Below are 20,679 nucleotides of genomic sequence, written 5' to 3' on the forward strand. Positions count from 1 at the left end.
ATTTCCTAAGTGATGAAAGTGACAGAAGTGTCTTTTGTCATGTTAATGAGGTGACTTTTTGGAAAGGCCCTGGATCACCCAGTGAAGGGGGCTGGTTGCTAGGAGAACAATCTGTGGTTAGAGGGTTGGAACTTTTAGGCCTACCAGCCCCTGGGCTGGAGGTTGAGGCAATCGCCAATGGCCAACGTTTTAATCAATCGTGACTTCGTAATGAAGCCTCCAAAAAAACCTCATATGGGGTTTGGAGAGCTTGTGGGTTTTGGAACTGGAGGACATATGGGAGAGTGGCACGCTCAGCCCTGCTCAGCCCGGAACTCCCTCCCCATCCCCTGCCCTATGCATCCCTCCCCAAGTGGCTGTTCCTGTTATATCCTTTATTACAAAAGGCCATCTAGTAAGTAAAGCTGTTTTCCTGAGCTCTATGAGCAGCACTAGCAAGTTAATTGAACCCCTGGAGAGGACTGTGGGAACCTCTATCTATACCCCTGTGCAGGTATACCCCTGAAAGACTACCTGTACTTTCAATTGGCATCTTAAGTGGGGGTGGCGGGTTGGGAGCTGTCTTGCAGGACTGAGCTCTTAACCTGTGGGATCTGATGCTCTCTCCAGCTGGGCAGTGTCAGAATGGAGTTGAGTTGCAGGGCACCCAGCTCGGATGTGGGAACTCCTTGTTGGTGGAGACCCAGGCCCACACATTGGAATTGGCAGCCAGCATCTTGACCTTGTCTCATGGCTGCTTCCTGGGGAAGAGTCAAGTCCACCTCTTCAGGCTCTGGCTTGCTGAGGAAGCCAGCTCTGGGCCAGGCCTTGGACACTGCGCCATTGTGACTTTGACCTTGGGAAGGGACATCTTCACCCATCCCCACAGCCTGGGCCTCTGATGGGACTCCCTGAAAATCCACAGTGGTGTGTGCCTCCCAGGACTTTCCCAGCCCACCAGCCAAACTGTACTTCTGGCGGCCACCTCCCTCCACCCCTGCCTGGTGGTGGCGGCTCCAGGGAAGTGCTTTCTCTGGAAGCCGCAGAAAACAGCGCAGGGGAGGGGTGTGTGGAGGGGGAGCCTGTAAGCAGCACCCGTTCTACCCCAAATCACTGGCTCCAGTGGGAAAAGGGCAGTGGCCTGACTTCCTGATTAATGAGGTGGTCAGATTGAGGAAGAAAGGAGCCTCCCTCCTTCCTGTGGGAGGCCTCAGATTCCTGACGGGAAGGGGGGGGGGCAGCTCTGTCTGGCTGAGAGCACGAGGAGCTTCCTCCCAGACTGTCCACCTGTCTCTGTTTTCAGCGTTTTTCATCTTTTTTTGGCATCTCTTCTTAGGTATTTTAGGGGAAGGCTGGGGGAAGCCACCCAGGAGGCTGCCAGGCATGCACTATTTTAAACCACGGCCACCCCCCTTCCCTTTTAAATTGAGGTTGGAAACCCATTCCCAGAAGGAAGGCCCCGCGGGAAATTAGCTTGTCTCTGGCTCTCCCCTCCAGGCACGACTCCACAGTGTCTGTGACAACAGACAGAGCAGGGAAGGAGGAAGGCTGCAAGCTCTGAATATTAACCAGCAAAGGTAGACAGCTTCAATATTGCAATCACTGGGGCCCGAATGTGCAAAGCTACTTAATGAGGTTGTAATCAAACACAGTCCACCAGAAGGAGATTATAATTAGAGTCCAGAGGGCAAGCAGGAAGCAGAACCAGCTTCTCTTAACCCCCCTCCCTCCCCCGGCTCTAGAACATCAGAGGCCAGCTCCTCCTGAGGGAGGGTGTGGGCACAATCTGGGGGATCCTGGCTTCACTGGTGGGCTATACTCCGGGTCCCCTCCCCCGTGACACTCTGGCTGGCCTTCCAGGGGATTCCCAGGGGAGGGAAGGGAGCTATCAGGTGCCCTTAGGGAAATGCAGCCCCAGGGAGGGGAGCCAGAAAGTCTCTGAGCTAGAGCTAGCAGGGGTGGGGGCATGGGAGGGATGGGGGGCTGGTGCAGACTCCAGGCAGCTGCTTGCTGAGGGAAGACAAGAGTCTCTAAGGAAGCCAGAAGGGGTCTTAAAAGCGCCACAGGGAACGGAGGGGGCCCCTGGGGTGGGCGTCCACACCGAGTGTGAGAAAGATGGAGGATGCACTAGGCCAACTCATCAGTGCTTCTCGAAAAGACACGTCTGCGTTCTTGTCCCTGCCACCCAGGGAATGCTAGCTCACTTGGAAAAAGGCTGTTTGCCGAAGTCACGGGTCTCAAGATGAGAGCAGCCCAGGTTCTCCAGGTGGGCCCTTAATCCAGCAATAGGTATCCTTCTAAGAGGCACAGAGAAGAAGGACACTAAGGACACGAAGGAGGAGGCAGGGACTGGAGTGAAGCAGTCGTAACTGCCAGGGTCTGGAAGATGCGAGCAATGGAATCACCCCCAGAAGCCTCTGGAGGGAGCTCAGCCAACACCTTGGTGCTGGACTTCTGGCTTCCAGGACTGGAAGAGAATACATTTCTGCTGTTCTAAGCCACCAAGTTGGTGATCCTTGGTGACAGCAGCCCAGATCAGACACAGGTAGCATTTTCCCCCAGGGGATGTACCAAGGAGGGCACGTGCATCAGGACCCCTCCCCTCTTCCAGCCCATCAGGGAGCACAGCTGTGGGCAACCCAGGACCACTGGCATCAGAAACTTTCTACCCTCCCTGGGGCCTCTCTGAGTGCGTGTATCCCTGACACACTTTCCTTTGCTGTCTGCTCCCCGAGGTGGGACTGGCTGGGCAGAGGTGCTTCCTGTAGGATCACATGCACCTGGATGATTCCCCACTCCATATGAAAAAGAACATTTAAAAAGAGTGGTATAAAAAATATATTTATTCTTTATTTGACAGAGAGAGAGAGAGAAAGAAACACAGAGAATGCACAAGCAGAGGGAGCAGAGGGAGAGGGAGAAGCAGGCTCCGTGCTCAGCAGGGAGCCTGATGCTGGGCTAGATCCCAGGACCCTGGGATCATGACCTGAGTCAAAGGCAGATGCTTAACAGACTGAGCCACCCAGGTGCCCCCCAAATGGTGATTTAAAAAAAAATTATCGGGCAGCCCCAGTGGCTCAGCGGCTTAGTACTGCCTTCAGTCCAGGGTGTGATCCTGGGGACCCTGGATCGAGTCCCACATCAGGCTCCCTGCATGGAGCCTGCTTCTCCCTCTGCCTGTGTCTCTGCCTCTCTCTTTCTCTCTAATAAATAAATAAAATCTTAAAAAAAAGAATTTGTTCAAAGTATTTAAAAATTATTTATTTATTTATACAAAGATTTTATTTATTCACAAGAGACACACAGAGAGAGGCAGAGACACAGGCATAGGGAGAAGCAGGCTCCCTGTGGGGAGCCCGATGCAGGACTCAATTCCAGGACTCTTGGATTACGACCTGAGCAAAGGCAGACAGACGTTCAACCACCCAGGTACCCCTAAAAGATTTTATTTCTAAGCAATTTCTATACCCAATGTGGGGCTCGAACCCACCATCCCAAAGTTGAGTCCCATGTTCCACTGAGTGAACCAGTCAGGTACCTTTAAAATGGTGAATTTCATGTTATGTATACTTAATAATAATAATAATAATAATAATAATAATAATAACAATAATAATAATAAATAGAGGTGGTGAGCTCACAATCATTGGGAGTATGCAAGTGGCAAGATTTCTGTACTATGAGGGAAGGTAACCACTGAGGAATCTTCCCTGTGGCTCTCTGTGATTCTGCTCACTAGTATGACCTCCTTGGAGGAGAAATCCAGAAGCCAAGGAGCCAAGGGTGTGACAGTGGGTGTGACCATTCAAGAGGATGCCCGGAATAGCTGTAAGAGGTGTGGCTTCCAGGACAGGAAGAATGGGGAAAGAACTCTGAATCTGTGAAGCAATAGATGGACTCTATGAAGACAGACTGTATGAAACAATAGGTAGAATCCAAGAAAGATGGAGGGTTTGGGGTTGGGCAGGGCAAGAGCTCCTGACAAAGAGGGAACAGGGGGACTCAGACTACCCCCTCCAGGTAGCACTTGGAAGGCCTCGGCCCCAACAACCAGACCCCGGGCTCCAGTGCTCCCAAGAGTAAAACTGTTTCCGTGGCAACAGAGTGTCCTTAACCCACAAAGGGTTGAATTAAACCAGGAGATACTGAAGCAAATCAAGCGCGGGTAAATTTAGGCATGTACACATCTGGTATTTGACATATCTGTAATGTTTAGGAGGATTGGGTATATTAGAGTCCCTGACAGATTAGCCCTGCGATTCCGACTTACAGCGGCTAACTGGGTAATAGACTTCAGGCTTACGATTTCCAGAACGCTCAGAGAGGACTTGGTGGAGTTTGGGACAGTTCTGAAATGGTTATGGGGCGCCTCGCTGGCTCAGCCGGAGACTCTTGATGTCGTACTCCAAGAATATTGAATTCAAGCCCCACTTTGGGCATAGAGCCTACTCAAAAACAAACCAACCCAAACACAAAAAAATCCCATCTCTGAGGCGCCTGGCTGGCTCAGTCGGTGGAGCATGCAGACTTTTGATCTCAGGGTCACGAGTTCGAGCCCCATGTGGGGCATGGAGCCTACAAAAAACAGAGCGTTCAAGAGAACTTACTATACGCCCTGTTCACAAGCTTCATCCGCTTAATTTTAAGAACTGTTTAAGAAGCTGGGAAAGTGGGATCCCTGGGTGGCGCAGTGGTTTGGCGCCTGCCTTTGGCCCAGGGCGCGATCCTGGAGACCCAGGATCGAATCCCACATCGGGCTCCCGGTGCATGGAGCCTGCTTCTCCCTCTGCCTGTGTCTCTGCCTCTCTCTCTGTGTGTGTGACTATCATAAATAAATAATAATAATAATAAAAAAAGAAGCTGGGAAAGTCCTGCTTTTTAGGAAGGCTGTTTCTCCAACTTAAGAAAACTGGATGAGATAGCTAAGGAAATTTAGTTACTGATGTTATAAACCCCACACCCTTAGGTCAAATCTATTCAGGAGAATAATGGTATTTTTAAGTTACACGTAAAATCTTAGGGAAACGGTAGGCTTTAAAATTTACACTTCAGGGATCCCTGGGTGGCACAGCGGTTTGGCGCCTGCCTTTGGCCCAGGGCACGATCCTGGAGACCCGGGATTGAATCCCACATTGGGCTCCCGGTGCATGGAGCCTGCTTCTCCCTCTGCTTGTGTCTCTGCCTCTCTCTCTCTCTCTGTGACTATCATAAATAAATAAAAATTTAAAAAAATAAAAATAAAATTTACACTTCAATATATTAAGTAGTAATTGAGAAAACCCAAGCACATCTACAAGTATCTGTATGTGTGTTTGTATGTATATATGTGTGTATGTATACGTGCATGTATATGCACATGGGGTGTGTGTATATGCACATGGGGTCTGTGTATATGCACGTGGCATATGTTGTAGGAGTATGGATGTATGTAGGTATATGTGGTGTGTGAACGTGTGCACACATGAACGCACACACATGCATGCTCCCTGCCCAACTTGCCTGTCTGGCTTAAGTGGAAGGGGCAAGGAGTGGGGTTTTCTGGTTCCTGTCTTAGGGTGCTGTCCCTCCAGGGATGGCTGCTGACTCTCCTGCTCCTCCTAGGCCGCCTGGCCCCTGGAGGGTTTTGAAGTCCAGCATCCTGGCAGGCTGGCCCTCCTTAACCCTGACTAGTGCTCCGGCTGCATCTGCCCTCCCCACCAGGATGCAGGGCTGGGCGGCACCTTCGCCTGGCCAGGGGCTTTCAGTTGTGTGTTGTTCGTGTTTTAATTTTGAAGTCTTTCAAAATGACATTGTTTGCATGAAACAGGGCCCTGGAAACAGATGCCTAGCCACGCCAAGTGTAATTTAATTAAAATCCAAGAAACAGCAGTAGCAACAAATAAATATCAAGAAGATACTTTTTCTTGAGGGCGCCTGGGTGGCTTGGTGGGTTAAGAACCCAACTCATGGTTTCAGCTCAAGTCATGATCCCTGGAGTAGTGAGACTGAGCCCCTGGTCAAGCTCCTGGGCTCAGCAGGGAGTCGGCTTCCCTCTCTCCCTCTCCCTCTGCCCCTACTGTTTGTTTGTTTTTTTTTAGAAAAATATAAAGTCAGGGGCGCCTGCGTGGGTGGCTTAGTCGATTAAGCATCTGCCTTCAGCTCAGGTCATGATCCTGGGGTCCTGGAATCGAGCCCTGCACTGCAGGAGCAGGAAGCCTGCTTCTCCCTCCCTCTGCCTGCTGCTCCCCCTGCTCCTGCTCTTTCTCTGTCAAATGAATGAATAAAATCTTTAAAAAAAAAAAGAGAGAAAAAGGAAAAATATAAAGCCAGTGCTGGGAAGGGTAGGTCTCATCCTACCTAGACTTTGCTCAGGGCAGGACAGGAGACACCCCAGGTTCCTGTCCTGGGTTAGATCTTCAGTCACTGTGTGGCTCTGGGCCAGCCATCCCCTGCACGGGGCAGCAAGCTCACCTACAAATGAGGGTTGCACCAGCTCATTCTTCCCGAAAAGTGAGCAGAGAAAGTAGGAGAGAGCAGAAGAGGGCCTCAGCCCCTGGGGATTTGGAACACAAGGCATTCAACAAATAACCATTTCCTCTCTCCTGTCCTATGTCTGAGCTATGACTTCTCTGGAAGGGGGGTGGTGTTATGCACTGATTCTCAAACTTAGTTTCCGAGCCCCTCCCTCCTGCTCTCACACAGCATCTCAGTGGGGCTGGGATTCTGCAGGAAGCCTGGGGCCAGAGGGTTCCCGAGGGGCCCTGGCTTCTACATTCCAGAATTCTCAGCGCTTTGTCATCAATCCCAGAGCCCTCCTGATCTCTCTGCTTGGGAAACAGGCTGCATGAGTTGTTTATGCTTTCCGGGGAATGCATCTGGCCCTCTCGGTGGTAAATTTTGTCTGCGTTAGCTGAAAGTTCTGGTCCATTGTCAAGGGACTGTAGGTAATGACAAAGAGGCAGAGGAGTCACTTAGATGCTCCTGCTGGCTCTTAACATCCCGCTTTCCCAGTAGGACAGACTTCATAGCAACAGCCCGTTTCTCAGAGTGAGAAGCTCCAGATTGGAGGGTTGTCTCAAACAGTGAGCGAGTAGCAGGGACAGGAGGGACCCAGAAGTTTCTAATGCCTTCTCTCAGCCACCAACCCATAGAGGACAAGGGTATTAGGGCTCTCCAGAGAAGCAGAACCAATAGGGCATGAGAGAGAGAGAGAGAGAGAGAGAGAGAGAGAGAGAGAGAGAGACTGAAGGAATTGCCTCATGAGATTGGGGGATCTGGCCAATCTGAAGTCTGTAGGGTAGGCCACCACACTGAAGACCAAGGAAAGAGCTGACGTTACAGTCTAGAGTCTGAAGGCCAGCTGGAGGCAGAAGTCCTTCCGGCCCTGTCTCTCAAGGCCTTCAGCTGATTGGACCAGGCCCACCCACATTCTGGAGGGTCATCTGCTTTACTCCAAGCCTAGTGATTTCAATGTTAATTTCATCTAAAAATCCATTTGCAGTGACATCTTGACCAAAACTGGGTACCATGGCCTAGCCAAGCTGACACATGAAAGTAACTATCACGACAAACTGATGATCTTTACCACTTTAAATCTCTAGGTCAGAGCCAAGGCCCAGGCAAAGCCTCCAAGAAGCTGGGTGAGCAGAGATGAGTCACGCTGGAGAAGGGATCCAGCCTGAATCCAGCTCGCTCCCAATTGCAAGCAGGAAGTGGTATAGAGAGAGGAAGAGGAGATCCCCCAGGGTCCAGGGCTGAGCGTGAGGCCCTACCAGCACCTTCTCAGTCAGCCAATTCCCCCAAGACCTTTCAGTTCAGAATCAATGACTTCAGTGGCCTGTCACCAAGGAGCTACATGTCATTCTCCGGGCAGAGGGGAGGGCAGAAGCTGGCCCAGGAAGGGAGCCACAGACGTGCTCTCTGAGGGCTCCGCAGCAGGGGCCCCAGTCAGGTGGAACCGTCCCTGTCCTAAAGTCCTGCTTCTCAGGGGCTCATCCTCCCTGAAGATGGAAGGACCAGGGCCACAGCCAGCAGGAGCAAAAAGGAATCCATGAGACTTAGGGGCTGCAAAGGAAGGGGGGCCTTGGCCTGGTTTCTGGGAGGTCACTGAGTTTGTCCACAGCCTCCAGGGACCATGAGAAGGATAGGTGGAGGTGGAGGTGAGAGGCCCAGAGCCACAGGCCCAGCGAAAGCTCAGAGCTTTCCACCAGGGCCGTGGGCCTCTTCTTCCAGCCCGGCACCCCTTCATTCTGCCCATGGGATTTCCCTCGGTGGCCCTCCTTCCTCCAGAGCCTGGTCCAGGCAGGACACCGGGAGCGCTGTGCTGCACACCTGCTCTGAGCGCCCAGCCAGCTGCCCCTGCCCCTCTGGGCTTCCCCAGAGCACCCACTTCGGGGTCCTTGCTCTTCCATCAGCCTCTCTCCGAGATGCTCATATGCCAAAAACATTTCTGTTCTCGCCCTGCACGACGGATTCCCTACCAGCAGGGGAATTCTGGAGAGATGGGAATTCTTAGAACAGGTACCTTGGAACCTTTTGGTGTCTGACTTTCCGTATCCAAGAACTTTAGCCCATCCACACTCGGGATGGTCCCTGGGCCACCAGCAGTCTAGGAACCCCAAGGACAAGGATTCTGGCTAAAAGTTTCCACCACAGAACTCCACAACTCCAGGAGGAAGTGGAGGAGAGAAGTCTGCAGGTGAGAATAAGAAGAAGTTCAGGAGACTGGCATATCTTCGGAAAAACTAAATCGAATGGAATTACTTCCAGGGGAGATGTAGAGGGTATTTACAGGGGATGGGAAGCGTCCAGACCTTATTTCCCCTAGAATTAAGAGAGGCAGGAATCGAAACAGTCTGGGAAAGTGAAGGGGAATTCCTGGATCGCCAGGACGTAGGAGGGGCCAGAGTCGTGGGAACCCAGCCAGGAAGGACACCGCGTTGCCCCTGCTTGTCCGCTGGTGCTCCTCACTGGGTCTGACTCCAGACCCCTCATGATGTTTTGTTTTATTTTAATTTTAATTTTAATTTAATTTAATTTAATTTTTTAGGATGTTTTTGATTCTGTGGAGAGGCAAGAGTGTTGAGCAGGTACTTTAGAGAAGAGGCCCAACTGCTCTAACTCCCTGATTTACGAAGAAGAGGGCAAGCATCTGGCTCAGAGGCAGAAGTCACGTACTGGCTGACATTCTCCCGTTCCCTGTCTTAGGTGATTTGGGAAGGCTGTTCGGAGGAGATGAGTGGGAAAGGGTGGCCTCAGCTGATAAAGACTGAACTTTTGTGCGCTTTCGCCAAGGCTGCCAAATACAGTTGTACAGGGTGTATACTGCACAAAGGTGTCCGGGTGGGGCTGAACTCACCATGATTTGACTGACTCTGGCTCTGCCAATCACGGGGTGTCTCCTCTACCTCTCACAAAGGAACCGTATGGGCAAGGAGATGCCCTGCATCTCCCTGAAAGAAACCAAGGTGATGAGGCTTCCTTGGGTCACCTGGATTCACAGAATGGCCTCCACACCAACAAAGTCCTTGTTTCCTGAGGCTGCCAGGAGCAGAAGCATGGCCAAGGTCTAAGGTGGGGGCAGTAAGCTCAGGATATGGTCCTGCCCCAAAATTATATAGTTCATCATAGTCTGAACCACCACTGTCTCCACATTTGACTTTAAAAAACAAGCTGTTGAAAAAAATGCCATTTAGAGGATGTGCTCAGAGGAACAGTGTTCCCCAGTCTTCCCCTCTCTGGAGGTCTGGCCTCCCTGTCTCCTGCTCCTGCCAGTTCATGCAACTGTGTGTGGACAGCCAGGGCTCCTGCCATGTACAGAGTCCCAGAGCCCCTGAGGATGGGACCCAAAGCCACCAACGCCAACCCAAGACCCTGTGCAGGCCACGACTCCCCTCTGGGCCTGTCTGCACTTGCACAGAACATCTCAGCTCTGACTCCAGCAGGCTTTCTCACCAAAAAGAACCACAGGAACCCATCTTTCCGTCCAATTCCTCCAGGGAGGGGGAAGGATCCAAGCCCCTTGGATCTCTAAGGACATTCAAACCCCAGCCCTTCCTGTTCTCTGGTGGCAGGGACCCAGGACCACAGCCAGAAGTGAGACAACAGGACCACAATAGGCCAAATGGTCAGGTAGCCCATGAGAGGGTGAGAGGCCTGGCCCAGCACCTGGCACCAGGTGGGCCTAGAACTCCTCCCTTGCTTCTTCCCTCTGTAGCCTCTGCTTTCTCTTGTTTTCCCACCTACCCAGGGAGCGAGTGACAGCCCCACGGGAAGGCCATCAGGACGTCTCAGGAAGAGACAATTAAACCGATCTTGGAAAAGGCCTCAGAGTCACACTGAGTTTAGTGCATGACACTAGACTTTGAATCTTCAACACCTGGGTCCTGGCAGGTGCAAAGGAGAACTGACCATCCCCCCTCCACACCCGACCCCAGGATGGCCCGCCTGAACAGGGTCCGAGGGTGGGGAGGAGAATAGAGTCGGCAGTTAGTGGGTGGTGACACTGTCAGGACAGACTGTCCTGGGCTGGGTGAAGCAGCCTGGCGTTCCGCCAAGGGATGCCTGCCCTGGTCCTGTATCTGAGCCATGGGTACCGTGCGGTGGGCAGCGCCAGTCTATTCACCAGGGGGGAAAATAAAAGACATGTTCTACTTGCAGCTGGGATGCCCTGGGACCTCAGAGGCCTGAACAGCCACCCAGCTGACCACAACAGAGCCTTCCCTCCCCGGCAGCACCGGCGGCTCCTGCCCCCCTCTTCTCCAACCTTTCCACGGTCTGCATGGTGGGGGTGGGCCCTGCCAGGGTTGCTGGGACCAGCAGGCTGTGGCACAGAGCGTGCTGGGCCAGACAGGTTGATGTCCAGGGTGGACTCTCCTGGCCTCTCTTCTGCCCCCAGCACCACGGGAGGGAAGCCTGCCCCACTCCTGCCTCTCTCTGTGGGGCCTGAGCCCAAAGCACCAGGAGGCAGTGACCGCAGGGACAGAATTAAGGACAGCAGGGGCCGTGAAGGCAGTGGGGGGCAGGTGGCTCACACGTTGCTGCTTTCCCAGGCTATGAGTCCTGGCTCCCTGCAGGTGGGTGGCATGCTTGAGTGGGGAGGGCTTCCCATCTCCCCTTGGGGTCCTACCCCCTGCCTGGCAGCTCTCAGTGGGACAGGGGTGTCCTGCAAGCCTCCTTGGGCAGCCTGTAGCTGTGGGCGGTGACTCCATGGGGGGAGCAGCTGTGGAGAGGTGCGGTGCTGGGTCCCCTCTATGCCCCCACTGCCATCTCCTCCAGCCACCCCTCTGGCTCTCTGCCCAGCCCAGCCTCTCTGCATCTGTACCCAAGTCAAGGACGGAGCGGGACCCTCACCAGCTACAGCTGGCTCTCCACTCACTCACCGCCGTGCACAGTACCAGCTGCTCCTCTGATTCCTCTAAAAATGAGCACTGGGGCCGACCCCACTTTTCCCACCTCTTCCTGGGACCATCCACCCCATGGGTGCTCAACAGTGTTTGCTGCGTGAAAGCACAAGCCCTGGCATGGCCGGTTTGGAGAAGGTGCTGGGCAGGGGTCCTGTCCTGAGGACAGGGGAGGCCCCTGGCTCTGCCTGGCCTGGGAGTCTAGGTCTCTGTGGGCAGCAGAGAGGCAGCAGGTCCCAGCAGGTCCTGGCCAAGCCTGGAGATGGGCCTGTTCTCCTTCCTGACTTCCTGGGTGCAGGGCTCACAGGACAACACAGGACAACAGAGGCCTGCATCAACACTGGTCTTTGCTTGTGTGCTGCTGCCTGGAGCTACGTGAAGGTCTCCAGGTCCCCTGCTCTGGCCTCTGCCCCTGGAGCTGTGTGACTCTCTCCTCTGTCAGAGGGGGCATATGTCACCTAGGACATGTGACAGGCTGGCCTCTGCAGTGGCCAGTGTGTGGGGTGTATGGGGGTTAACCCCAGAGCCCCGGGGTGAGTATTTCCCTCCAGAAGCCTCTCCCTGTGTCCCTGGCTCTCCTCACACTGGTTGGGGACAAGGGAGTGACCTGAGGGTATGAGTGTGAATTTGGTTCAGGGCCTGGGAGAAATCAGTGAGCACAGATGGCAATGAACAGGTCTCTCTGCAACCACAGGCCAGGTGGAAACCAAGTGATGGTGGAAGCCCTCAGGGCCACCTCCACCAAACACCCCTTCATTTCATAGATGGGGGATCCCAGGCCGAGAAGGGAAGTGGCTGGGCAAGGCAGGCTCAGAGCTGAGACCAGAACCCAGGGCTCCTGACTGCCCGCGAAGGTGGCCGCCCCCACAGAGCCCTTCATCTGGGCCAGGCCAAGCACCCACCCTGACACCGGCCTCTTGGGTCCTCACCATCCCTCCAAGCTGTAGGGAAACCCAATGACTGCTGTTTCTCCTATCTGGTGGCCTGCTGCCTCCCCAGAGCCTAGAACAGTGCCTGGAAGACCAGGCACACGATTGTGGAAGACATAAACTAATTCTTTGCTGTCTTATTTTTGCTCATCCGCCTTTTCATCTTTTGCTACAATGATTACTCAATGCTTTCATAATATTAAAAACCCCCGTTTTTTTTTGTTTTTTTTTTTTTTACTGTAAGCAATCTCCTGCCAATCTCCCAAGACTATTCAAGGAGCAAAACAAACACGGGAAAATGCTTTATGGACTAGAAAGCAACGTGCAGATGCAAGAGGTGCCTCCAACTGCCGGCCCTCTGGCCCAAGGCCCTGGAGTGCAAGGTGGGGGACCCCCCTTCTCAACCTCCACTAGCCCCCCTGCTATCTCCCTGCCCTGGAGGGTGCTGCAGAAGGAGGCAGACTCACAAGAGGCAGAGACTGCTTCCCAGCCCATCTGAGGACAGGAGGAAACACAGGAGTACAAAGAGGGGGGTGGGGTGGGGGACAGGGGACAGCCTGGAGGCCAGCTGGGACCTCAGACCCAGAGGGAGGTCACCTCTGCAGGCATCAAGCTCTGACACCCCCGCCCCCCACCCTGAGCCGGACTCCTGCATCTATGCTGCTTCAGATAAAGTTAGAAACATCAAAATGCCACATCCCTTTGAGCAGCAGCCGTCAGCAGAACTCCATATGGCTGTAGCAGCCAGGAGTTGGAGGTAATAAAAGTTAAAAAAAAAAAAAAAGCTGGGAAATGCTCCCGGAGAGCCACGTGGGCACTGCTCAGGGCCGGTGGGCGGGATGGGGAGGGGAACAGGCAGCGGGCCGCCTCATCCCCCCACGCCTGCTCCGCGTGTGCCAAGGTCACCGTTCTCAGAAGGACAGCCAGCTCCTCTAGTGCCAGTGAGCCCGCGATATGGTGACTGCGTCTATTTTGGACAGCTGGGCTCCTCTCCCACCCTCCCAGTTTCTCCTAATGAATGGGACCGCCAGCGGGGCTGGGGGATGGGGCGTGTGGCCGTGTGGGTCATTAGTCTTATAGGTCACCCGCAGCACTGCTCTTGGAGGGAAAGAGGGGGCAGGTGGCTGGCGGATCCCCTCCTTAAAGTGGGGATCTCCTGAGACGATGACCTCGCCCCTTGAGCATCCTCGGTGGGGAAGCCAGAGAAAGACCCTGATAACCTGGGTGACCCTTCTGCAAGGTGGCTCTCGGCTGCAGGAGGACTGTGGGGTGCAAAGCGGCCGCTGGCACCCACCCTGGGAATGGGGAGCAGTGGCAGTGTCAACTTTGCGGGTTACTGGAAGGATAACCTGGCCCCATGCTTGGAATGGAAACGCTCCAGCAGTCTGAGCCAGACCAGGCTGGCTCCTGAGAGGAGTACCAGGGGCAGCAGTCTGGGGGAAGTATGCTTGAGAAGAAGTTTAAAATCCATTTGATAAGGATTTCTTGAAAACCCACTGTGTCTAGTACATGATCTGCGGCATCTGCCCGAGAAAAGCGCACAGGGAAAGGGGGTGGGGGCCCAGCACACACAAGAAGGGGTAGCAAGGTGGGGTGGGTGTCCATAGATGGACCCTACGGTATTTTAGGAGCCCTGCAGACAAAGAACAAAGCAGATTTGGGTGATCTCCAAGGAGGTGGGCATTTGTTCCAGAAAGCAGGCCCTCCCACTCCACCAGACCTGAAGCCTGGGCAGCTGGCCCAGCTCCAAGCCCTGCTGTGGCGGCTGGCCATACAGGGGCTGCCGTGTCTCTGGTCTTGTAAACCAGCAAGGCAGGCCCTGGCACAGGGTTCCTTCTGGATCGTTGTAACTGGAAATGCCTGTGCCCAGCCCAGTCGGAGAGAGGTGGATTTTAAAAAGGAAGGTTTCTCTTTGTGGACAAAATGAACATGATTCAGCATAAGCAGCAGATGAGGAACGTGGCAGCCAGGCTCCCCCTTCGGGCTCAGCTCCCCACCCGCCACCTCGGCAGGCAGAGGCTCCAGACCGCACCTGCAGGATGGGATCCCTGGGGTGCCCACGGGAGGCTGGGCACCGGGCCACTCCTCTCTCCAAGAACACCACCACCTGGCAGGCTGCCAGGAACAGCCAGGCCCCGAGGCCATCGCTCCCAGACATCCAAGCGCACAGAAGGCCAACGTGTCAGATCTCAGGCCGTACGGGTGCGCTTTGTAAATAAGCCACCAGATGTACAGCAGTGGCTGGGGATTCAAGGGCTTTCTGAGGACACATGGTGACAGTGGTGGCGGATGCACATCTTCACGGTGCACAGACTTATTAAAGAATGTCACAGGCCTGTGGGGGTTCAATGCCATGCCAGGGACAGAGGCAGTGGCGGCAGGGTCTCCACACTGAGGAAGCACATGACATGGTCTGACAAGCAAAATCTGTGTCAGGTGAAAAACTACGGATGGTTAAGTGCTACCCCATGTCGTGGGACCTGAAAGGCAAGTGAATCTCAGAGCCCAGGGCTGACATGGAAGCTGGCCTTGGAAAGGCTAGGAGCATTCACCGGAAACAAGGAAAGACATTCCGGGTCAAGGCCAAGGGTGGGGGACCTCCCTGTTTGGTGTCTGGTGGCCTCCCGAGCTGTTCACGGAAAGAGATTTTCTTAGGGGAGAGGGTATCAGAGGAAAAAGGTGACCTTCAAAGCCCTTTTGTTCATCTTTCTGCTTCCGGGTAGGAAACACCTGTCCAGCATCCAGGATCCCAAGGAGCCTCTAAAGGCTTCTCTGCCACTCAGCCCCCTTAGGAAGCAAGTCACCCTAGGCCCTGGTGGTAGGGGGTGTTCTTTTTTTTTTTTCTTGCCTTAGCTGATGTGGCTCATTCTCCATCTAGGGTATAAAGTGAAGCCAGGCCTGCCACCCTGGCCACAGCAGACTGAACCCAAGCCATGTCACTGGGTGGGACTGAACAGGCTAACCCTAGAACAGCTGTGCCCAGTATGGCTGCACCATACTGAGTGGCAATAAACTGCCCTAATCAGATCCTCTGTGTGGGAGAGCAGTGAGGCTGGTGAGCACGAGGAGGCAGGCCACTGCACCTTGGTGTATCCTGGGGGAACTGACCCCACATTCCAGCATCCCATGAAGCTGGCCAATGACCCAGTCTGCCATCTGTGGGACTCAGAGGGATGGCTGGGCTGAAATGGTGACAGCCCATCTCCCACATAGCCTGGTATCTGCCCTCTCTGCATGTCTAAGGGCACTTGATCCTCAGGGCCCCTGAAGGACGGCCAGCCTGAGCCTAAGGCTTGGGGAGCAGCCTCTGGGGAAGGGTCAGGCTTGCAGGAATGGAGTCCAGGGACGGGGAGAGGAATGACCTCCTCTATCCACAGCTGGCTTCTTTCGTCCCCATGAGTTCCCCACACCAGACTGCTTCTGAACTTGCACTGAACTTTTTTTTTTAAAAACAATTTTATTTATTTATTTATTCATGAGAGACACACAGACAGAGGCAGAGACATAGACAGAGGGAGAAGCAGACTCTCTGTGGGGAGCCTGATGTGGGACTCGATCCCAGGACCCCAGGATCATGACCTGAGCCAAAGGCAGACACTCAACCACTGAGCCACCCAGGTGTCTCTGCACTGAGCTTTTGATCCAGAGGGATCCCTGGCCAGGTAAACCAAATCCAAAACCCCTCTGGGCCTGGGCCGAGAAAGGGTACCAAGACCCTACCCGTAGCCTGGCCAGACCCAAAGTAGAGCAGGTTCTCTTGTTCTTATTGCCATGAGAATGTGCCTTGATTTGCAGAGGCAACTTGACTTCAAGTACTTTGTAGCATTTGCTCTGCTCAGCACCCTAGACACTCTTCAGGAAATGAGGAAATACAACTCAGAGAGGTTATCTGCTGGGCCCAAGGTCAAAGCTAAGACTGGAAGGCAAGCTCCTTGAGCTGACCTTTGGGCTTGGGCTCTTCTCATGATGACCCTGCTCCTAAAGATATAGGGATCAATCTCCTTCAGGGCACTTCCTGGCACCCTGCCTGAACCCCTGGCCACAACTCAGGATTGTTAACAGTAAGTAAAGCCTACTGATACTTCACCAGCAAGTGACAAGCACAGACTGACTCTTGAGTCTCCAACCGTGGAAACTACCCCTCAGAGGTGAAAGAGGAGCGTTCATAGGAAGTGGCACCAGCAGCTACCACAAACGGCCACACAAGACCCCCGAGGTCCCTCTTTCCATTCCGGAGCCCGTAGCAAATCATGAGGTGGGGCGGGGGGGGGGGGAACGCGGGGTACCAGACTGGAGCCTATCTTGAACTTGGGGTCTATGAATCCTCAGAAATTCTTGCAAGGTTGTCTGCGTTGGTGCATTGGCCTAGGAAGAGTGTCCATAGCTCATTCAGGGCTCAAGATGCTGGAGGATGGAGGCTAAGAACCCTAAGAACCACAGGGCTTGAAGATCCCAAGTCCCCTCCAACCCTGGACCTCACTGCATAACCAAACCTGGCAGCTAAACACACACTTTCCAACATAGAAGAAAGCACCTTGCAAAAAAAAAAAAAAAAAAAAAAAAAAAGAAGAAGAAGAAGAAGAAAAGGAACCAAACCCAAAACAACCCAGGGCTATTACAGTCCTGTCCTAGCTGCTACCGGTCTCTACCGGTTCTGTTCACCTACACCTGCCCTGAGGGGCTGGGCCAGCATCCCCGCAGGACTGCACCCCCTGAGCTCTGCATTCACCCATCTTTGCCTCCTGTCTTACTAAAGACACTCTACCTGGCCTGACCCCGGGTGACTTCCTGTCTCTCAGTGGCTGCTCATTCCCTTTCTGAACATCACCACCTCCAGATCAGAGGAGCAAACTGGAAAGGAAAATGCAATTTGGGAGAAAGAGCCACTTCAGTGCACAGCACAGATCCAGCTCAATATTCCTCTAAAGAGCATCAGGGTCCTAGAAAACCGCTTCTCTGTGTCTCATGGACATTTGGGAACCAGGGGCTCCCAGGTGCTCTTACACCACCCAGGGCCCTGACCATTTCCTGAAGGAGCCCTGATCTGTAGGTTCCAGGCGACAGGGCAGGCCCGTTTGGGCAGGCCCATGCTGACTCCCAAGAGACCTACAGACCTCACCCACAAGCCAGAGGTCAAGGGGCCCCGACACACAAGACCCGGAAGGCATATTATCCTGCTGCTTTCACAGAAAAGGGGAAGGTCTGATGAACCCCATCCTGCCCCCCCACAGCCCTTCCAGGCCTGCCCCTGAGAAGAGTATCAGGCCACAAACAAGACCAACATTTTTCAGGAAATGCTCCCTGTCTCAGGACCCTGTGAGGCCACAGGAACTTACCTACTCTCAAAAAAACCAGGGAGAAGTTCAGCCTCAGGATGGGGAACCACACTCAGTTTCAGAGGGACTGGAGGAGACAAGGTGTGTGCGAACTCCTGCGGGCCGTAGGCAAATGGCTCTCGAGAATGCTGGCTTTACTCTGTTCTTTTCCTCTAAGCAGGGCTTGTCTTGACCCCCACCTGTCAGCCCTCTCAGTTCCCCTGTACTCCCTGAAGCACTCGCCCTGGTGCTGGGGGGAACGACACGTGATCAGTAGTAGAACCTTCTTACTGTCTAGGGTGCAAAATGGGATACGAGGGTCTGGAAAATGCATCATTCTGTTTGAAAGCATAAGAGTTTCCACAGAGACCAGACACTGGTTTCCAATTTTCAAAAGACACAGAAATACACAACTGTTAAAGTTACCTTGTGCATAATGTCATCTTTCTTTGATGATTCAATTCAGAGAAGAACCTAGGGATCCAGCAGCATCTCAGGCATTATTCTGGATGTTGTTTGGAATAAAGGAAGGCAGGAACAGTAGCCCCACATCTTTTCCCAAGAACTCAAGCCTCTGCTTCGTTCTTCTCCCTGTGCAGCACGCACCTTGGGAACAGCACTCCAGACACAAAAGCTGTGTGCGTGGGGGAAGGGTGCCACACAACCCTGGAGGGATGTGTGTCTGATTAGAGTTTTGGAGCTTCTACAAGGAAGGCGCTCCTGCAGCCTCTTTCATTGGTGATAGAAAAACTTCAGAAAGGCCACCTGAGGTCCCCCCTCCCGGGTTCTGCAGTGGACCTCACCACTAATGGGGTCAATGGAACAGGAATACGGGGCCTGGACTTGGTCAGCCCCCAAAGCTGGGCCAAGACAACTTGACAGTGATGCAAGAGGGGTACCCTCCTGTCTCTCTCTTTCACTCAATAAAATCCACGGAACAGGGGGCCTCCTCCCCTCTCTCCAAAGAAAGTGAAGGAGGAAAATGAGCAGAGAGGTGGATGACAGCATCAGTCCAGGGCAGCCCCAAAGCAAAGGGGACTGACTGGATCTGCAAAGTCAGGCCGTAACCAATGGGACAGGGACAGGAACAGGCTGAAGGCAGAAGTGCTGGCCGCCTCCTGAAGTTCCTGCAGCCAGGTACTCACGCAGAAACCCAGCCAGCTGCCCCCTCCCTTCTCTCCACCGCTCAGCAGGGGCTCGGGGCTGAGCACCCGTCGAAGTAAGCCAGGGAGATCCACGCTGTCTCCCACCTCAGCCGCAGTCCAGGATGCCTCCCCGGTGGGCAAATGACCTCGGGACTCGCACCTCACCAGCCCCACGGCTGTGCCCTTGGACTCCCCCTGGGGAAACCCACGGCTGCGCATTCCTGGAGGACCCTCGGTGACTGCCAGCCGAGAGAGGGGAAGACAAGCGCCGTGGCCCAGCCCGGGCATCCCTCCCCGCACCGCGCCCACCGACCATCCTTGGGACCTGCCTCCCACCCTGCCCGTGGAGGAGAGAAGCGGGGACATTATTCCAACAGGTCCCCTTCGGCCGGGCCTCACCGGGCCAGCCTTCCTCCGCCCCGCCCCGAGGCCTCAAATTCAGCGGGAGCGCCAGGCACCTGCTGCCAGACCCGCTGCATCCCCGCCAGAGGGGGCCCTGGGCGGGGCCCTCGGCGCTCCGGGCCTGCTCGGCCAGGGGCGGGTGCTCCCGCGGCCGGCGCCCCCCGCCCCCCCCCCCCCCCCGCTCACCTGGCGCAGGTGCTGCAGCAGCGTCCCCGCCTCCTCCCGCCGGCCCTGGCGCACCATCCGCAGCAGCTCCTGGACCATGCCGACGCGCCGGTGGTAGGGGGGCAGCCCCGCGCCCGCGCCCGCGCGCCCCGCCTTGTCCCCGGCGCGCAGCAGCAGCGACGCCCAGAAGTCCGGCCGTTCGCGGCGGGGGCCGGGCGCCGCGCCGGGGCTGGCTCTCTCGGCCAGGCTGCCCTTGGTCTGCCGGGTGCCCATGCCGCCGCCCCCGCCCTGCCCGCGCCCGGCCGCGACGCCGCGGCCCCGGCCCGCCGCCCGCCCCTCGGCCGCCCGGGCGCGCCCGCCTGCCGCGCGCCAACTTTGGGGGAACTGTTGCGCGCGGGCGGCGCGGGGGCGGGGGCGAGCGGCTGCCCGCGCTCCCCTCGCTCCTCCCTCCGCGCTCCCCGGGCGCGCTCCCCCGGCGCTCGCCGCCCGCCGGCCCCGCCCCGGCCCGCCCCGCCCCCGGCTCGGGTTCCCGCTCCCGCCCCCGCCCCTGCGCCCGCGCCCGCGCCCGCGCCCGCGCCCGGCTCCGCGCCGCCGCCGCGCGCCTCCCGCCTCCCGCCTCCCGCCTCCCGCCTCCCGCCCCTCCTCCCCTGCGCTCCCCGCCCCTCTCCCTCCCGGCCGGGGCCTCCGGGCGTCCCCGCGGCGGCGTCCCCGGCATCGCGCCCCCTGCCGGCCGCCGCGGGGACGCCACCCGGGGCTGGGGCGCGCGGGCGACGGGGATCCTCGCTGCAGGTCCCCGCCGGGTCCCCAGCGGCTTCCACGACCGCGCGCGAGGGTGAGCCCGACGAGACCGGGAAACTTTGCAGCTTGAGGGGTGGGGTCGCAGCCCCAGAGTCGGGTGTCCCGAAGTGGGCTCCTCTGCGCCTCGGCGGCGCCCGAGTGCTCTAAGATGCTGGTGAAACCCGCAGGCCCCTGGGCCTGGCCCCAGACCCCAGAATGAGAATCTCCACGGTGGGGCCTGGGGATCTGCATTTTTAGCCAGCCTCTGGGCTGATTCTGATTTCTGCTCCTGTGACACCTCGCCTGCCGTGGGGGGGACAGGGGGAGGGCCGGGTGATGGCAGGGTGGTTGGTGCACAAGCTAGAAACTATGTGCAAGGTTGTGTGTTGTGTGCGTGCCCTTTTATGGTGAAAGTCCGTCTGGTGCTTCCATTAGGCTCTTAAAGGGTCTGGACCATCAAGGTGTGAAGAACTACTGTCTCTTCGTGTTCTTACTCACTCCCCTGGAGAAAGTTCCCTGGGTCCTTGCAAGAAAAGCAGAGGTGTGCCTGCAGGGAGGCCCAACTGCACAGCCTTGCTGCCAGGAC

At 55.6% G+C, this 20,679-nt stretch overlaps 1 protein-coding gene across 1 annotated transcript in view; it reads right to left on the reverse strand.

The window, feature by feature from the left end:
* The window catches only part of LRRC75A (leucine rich repeat containing 75A), a 43,758-nt gene extending 24,169 nt beyond the window's left edge, over positions 1-19,589 (reverse strand). Inside the window, exon 1 of the mRNA XM_055305832.1 lies at positions 19,338-19,589. Coding sequence (XP_055161807.1) covers positions 19,338-19,589 — 252 coding nt within the window. The remainder of the gene's footprint in view (positions 1-19,337) is intronic.
* Between the last annotated feature and the right edge of the window lie 1,090 nt (positions 19,590-20,679).

Source organism: Nyctereutes procyonoides, unplaced genomic scaffold, assembly GCF_905146905.1.
Source record: "Nyctereutes procyonoides isolate TBG_1078 unplaced genomic scaffold, NYPRO_anot_genome, whole genome shotgun sequence".
NCBI classification, from domain to species: domain Eukaryota; kingdom Metazoa; phylum Chordata; class Mammalia; order Carnivora; family Canidae; genus Nyctereutes; species Nyctereutes procyonoides.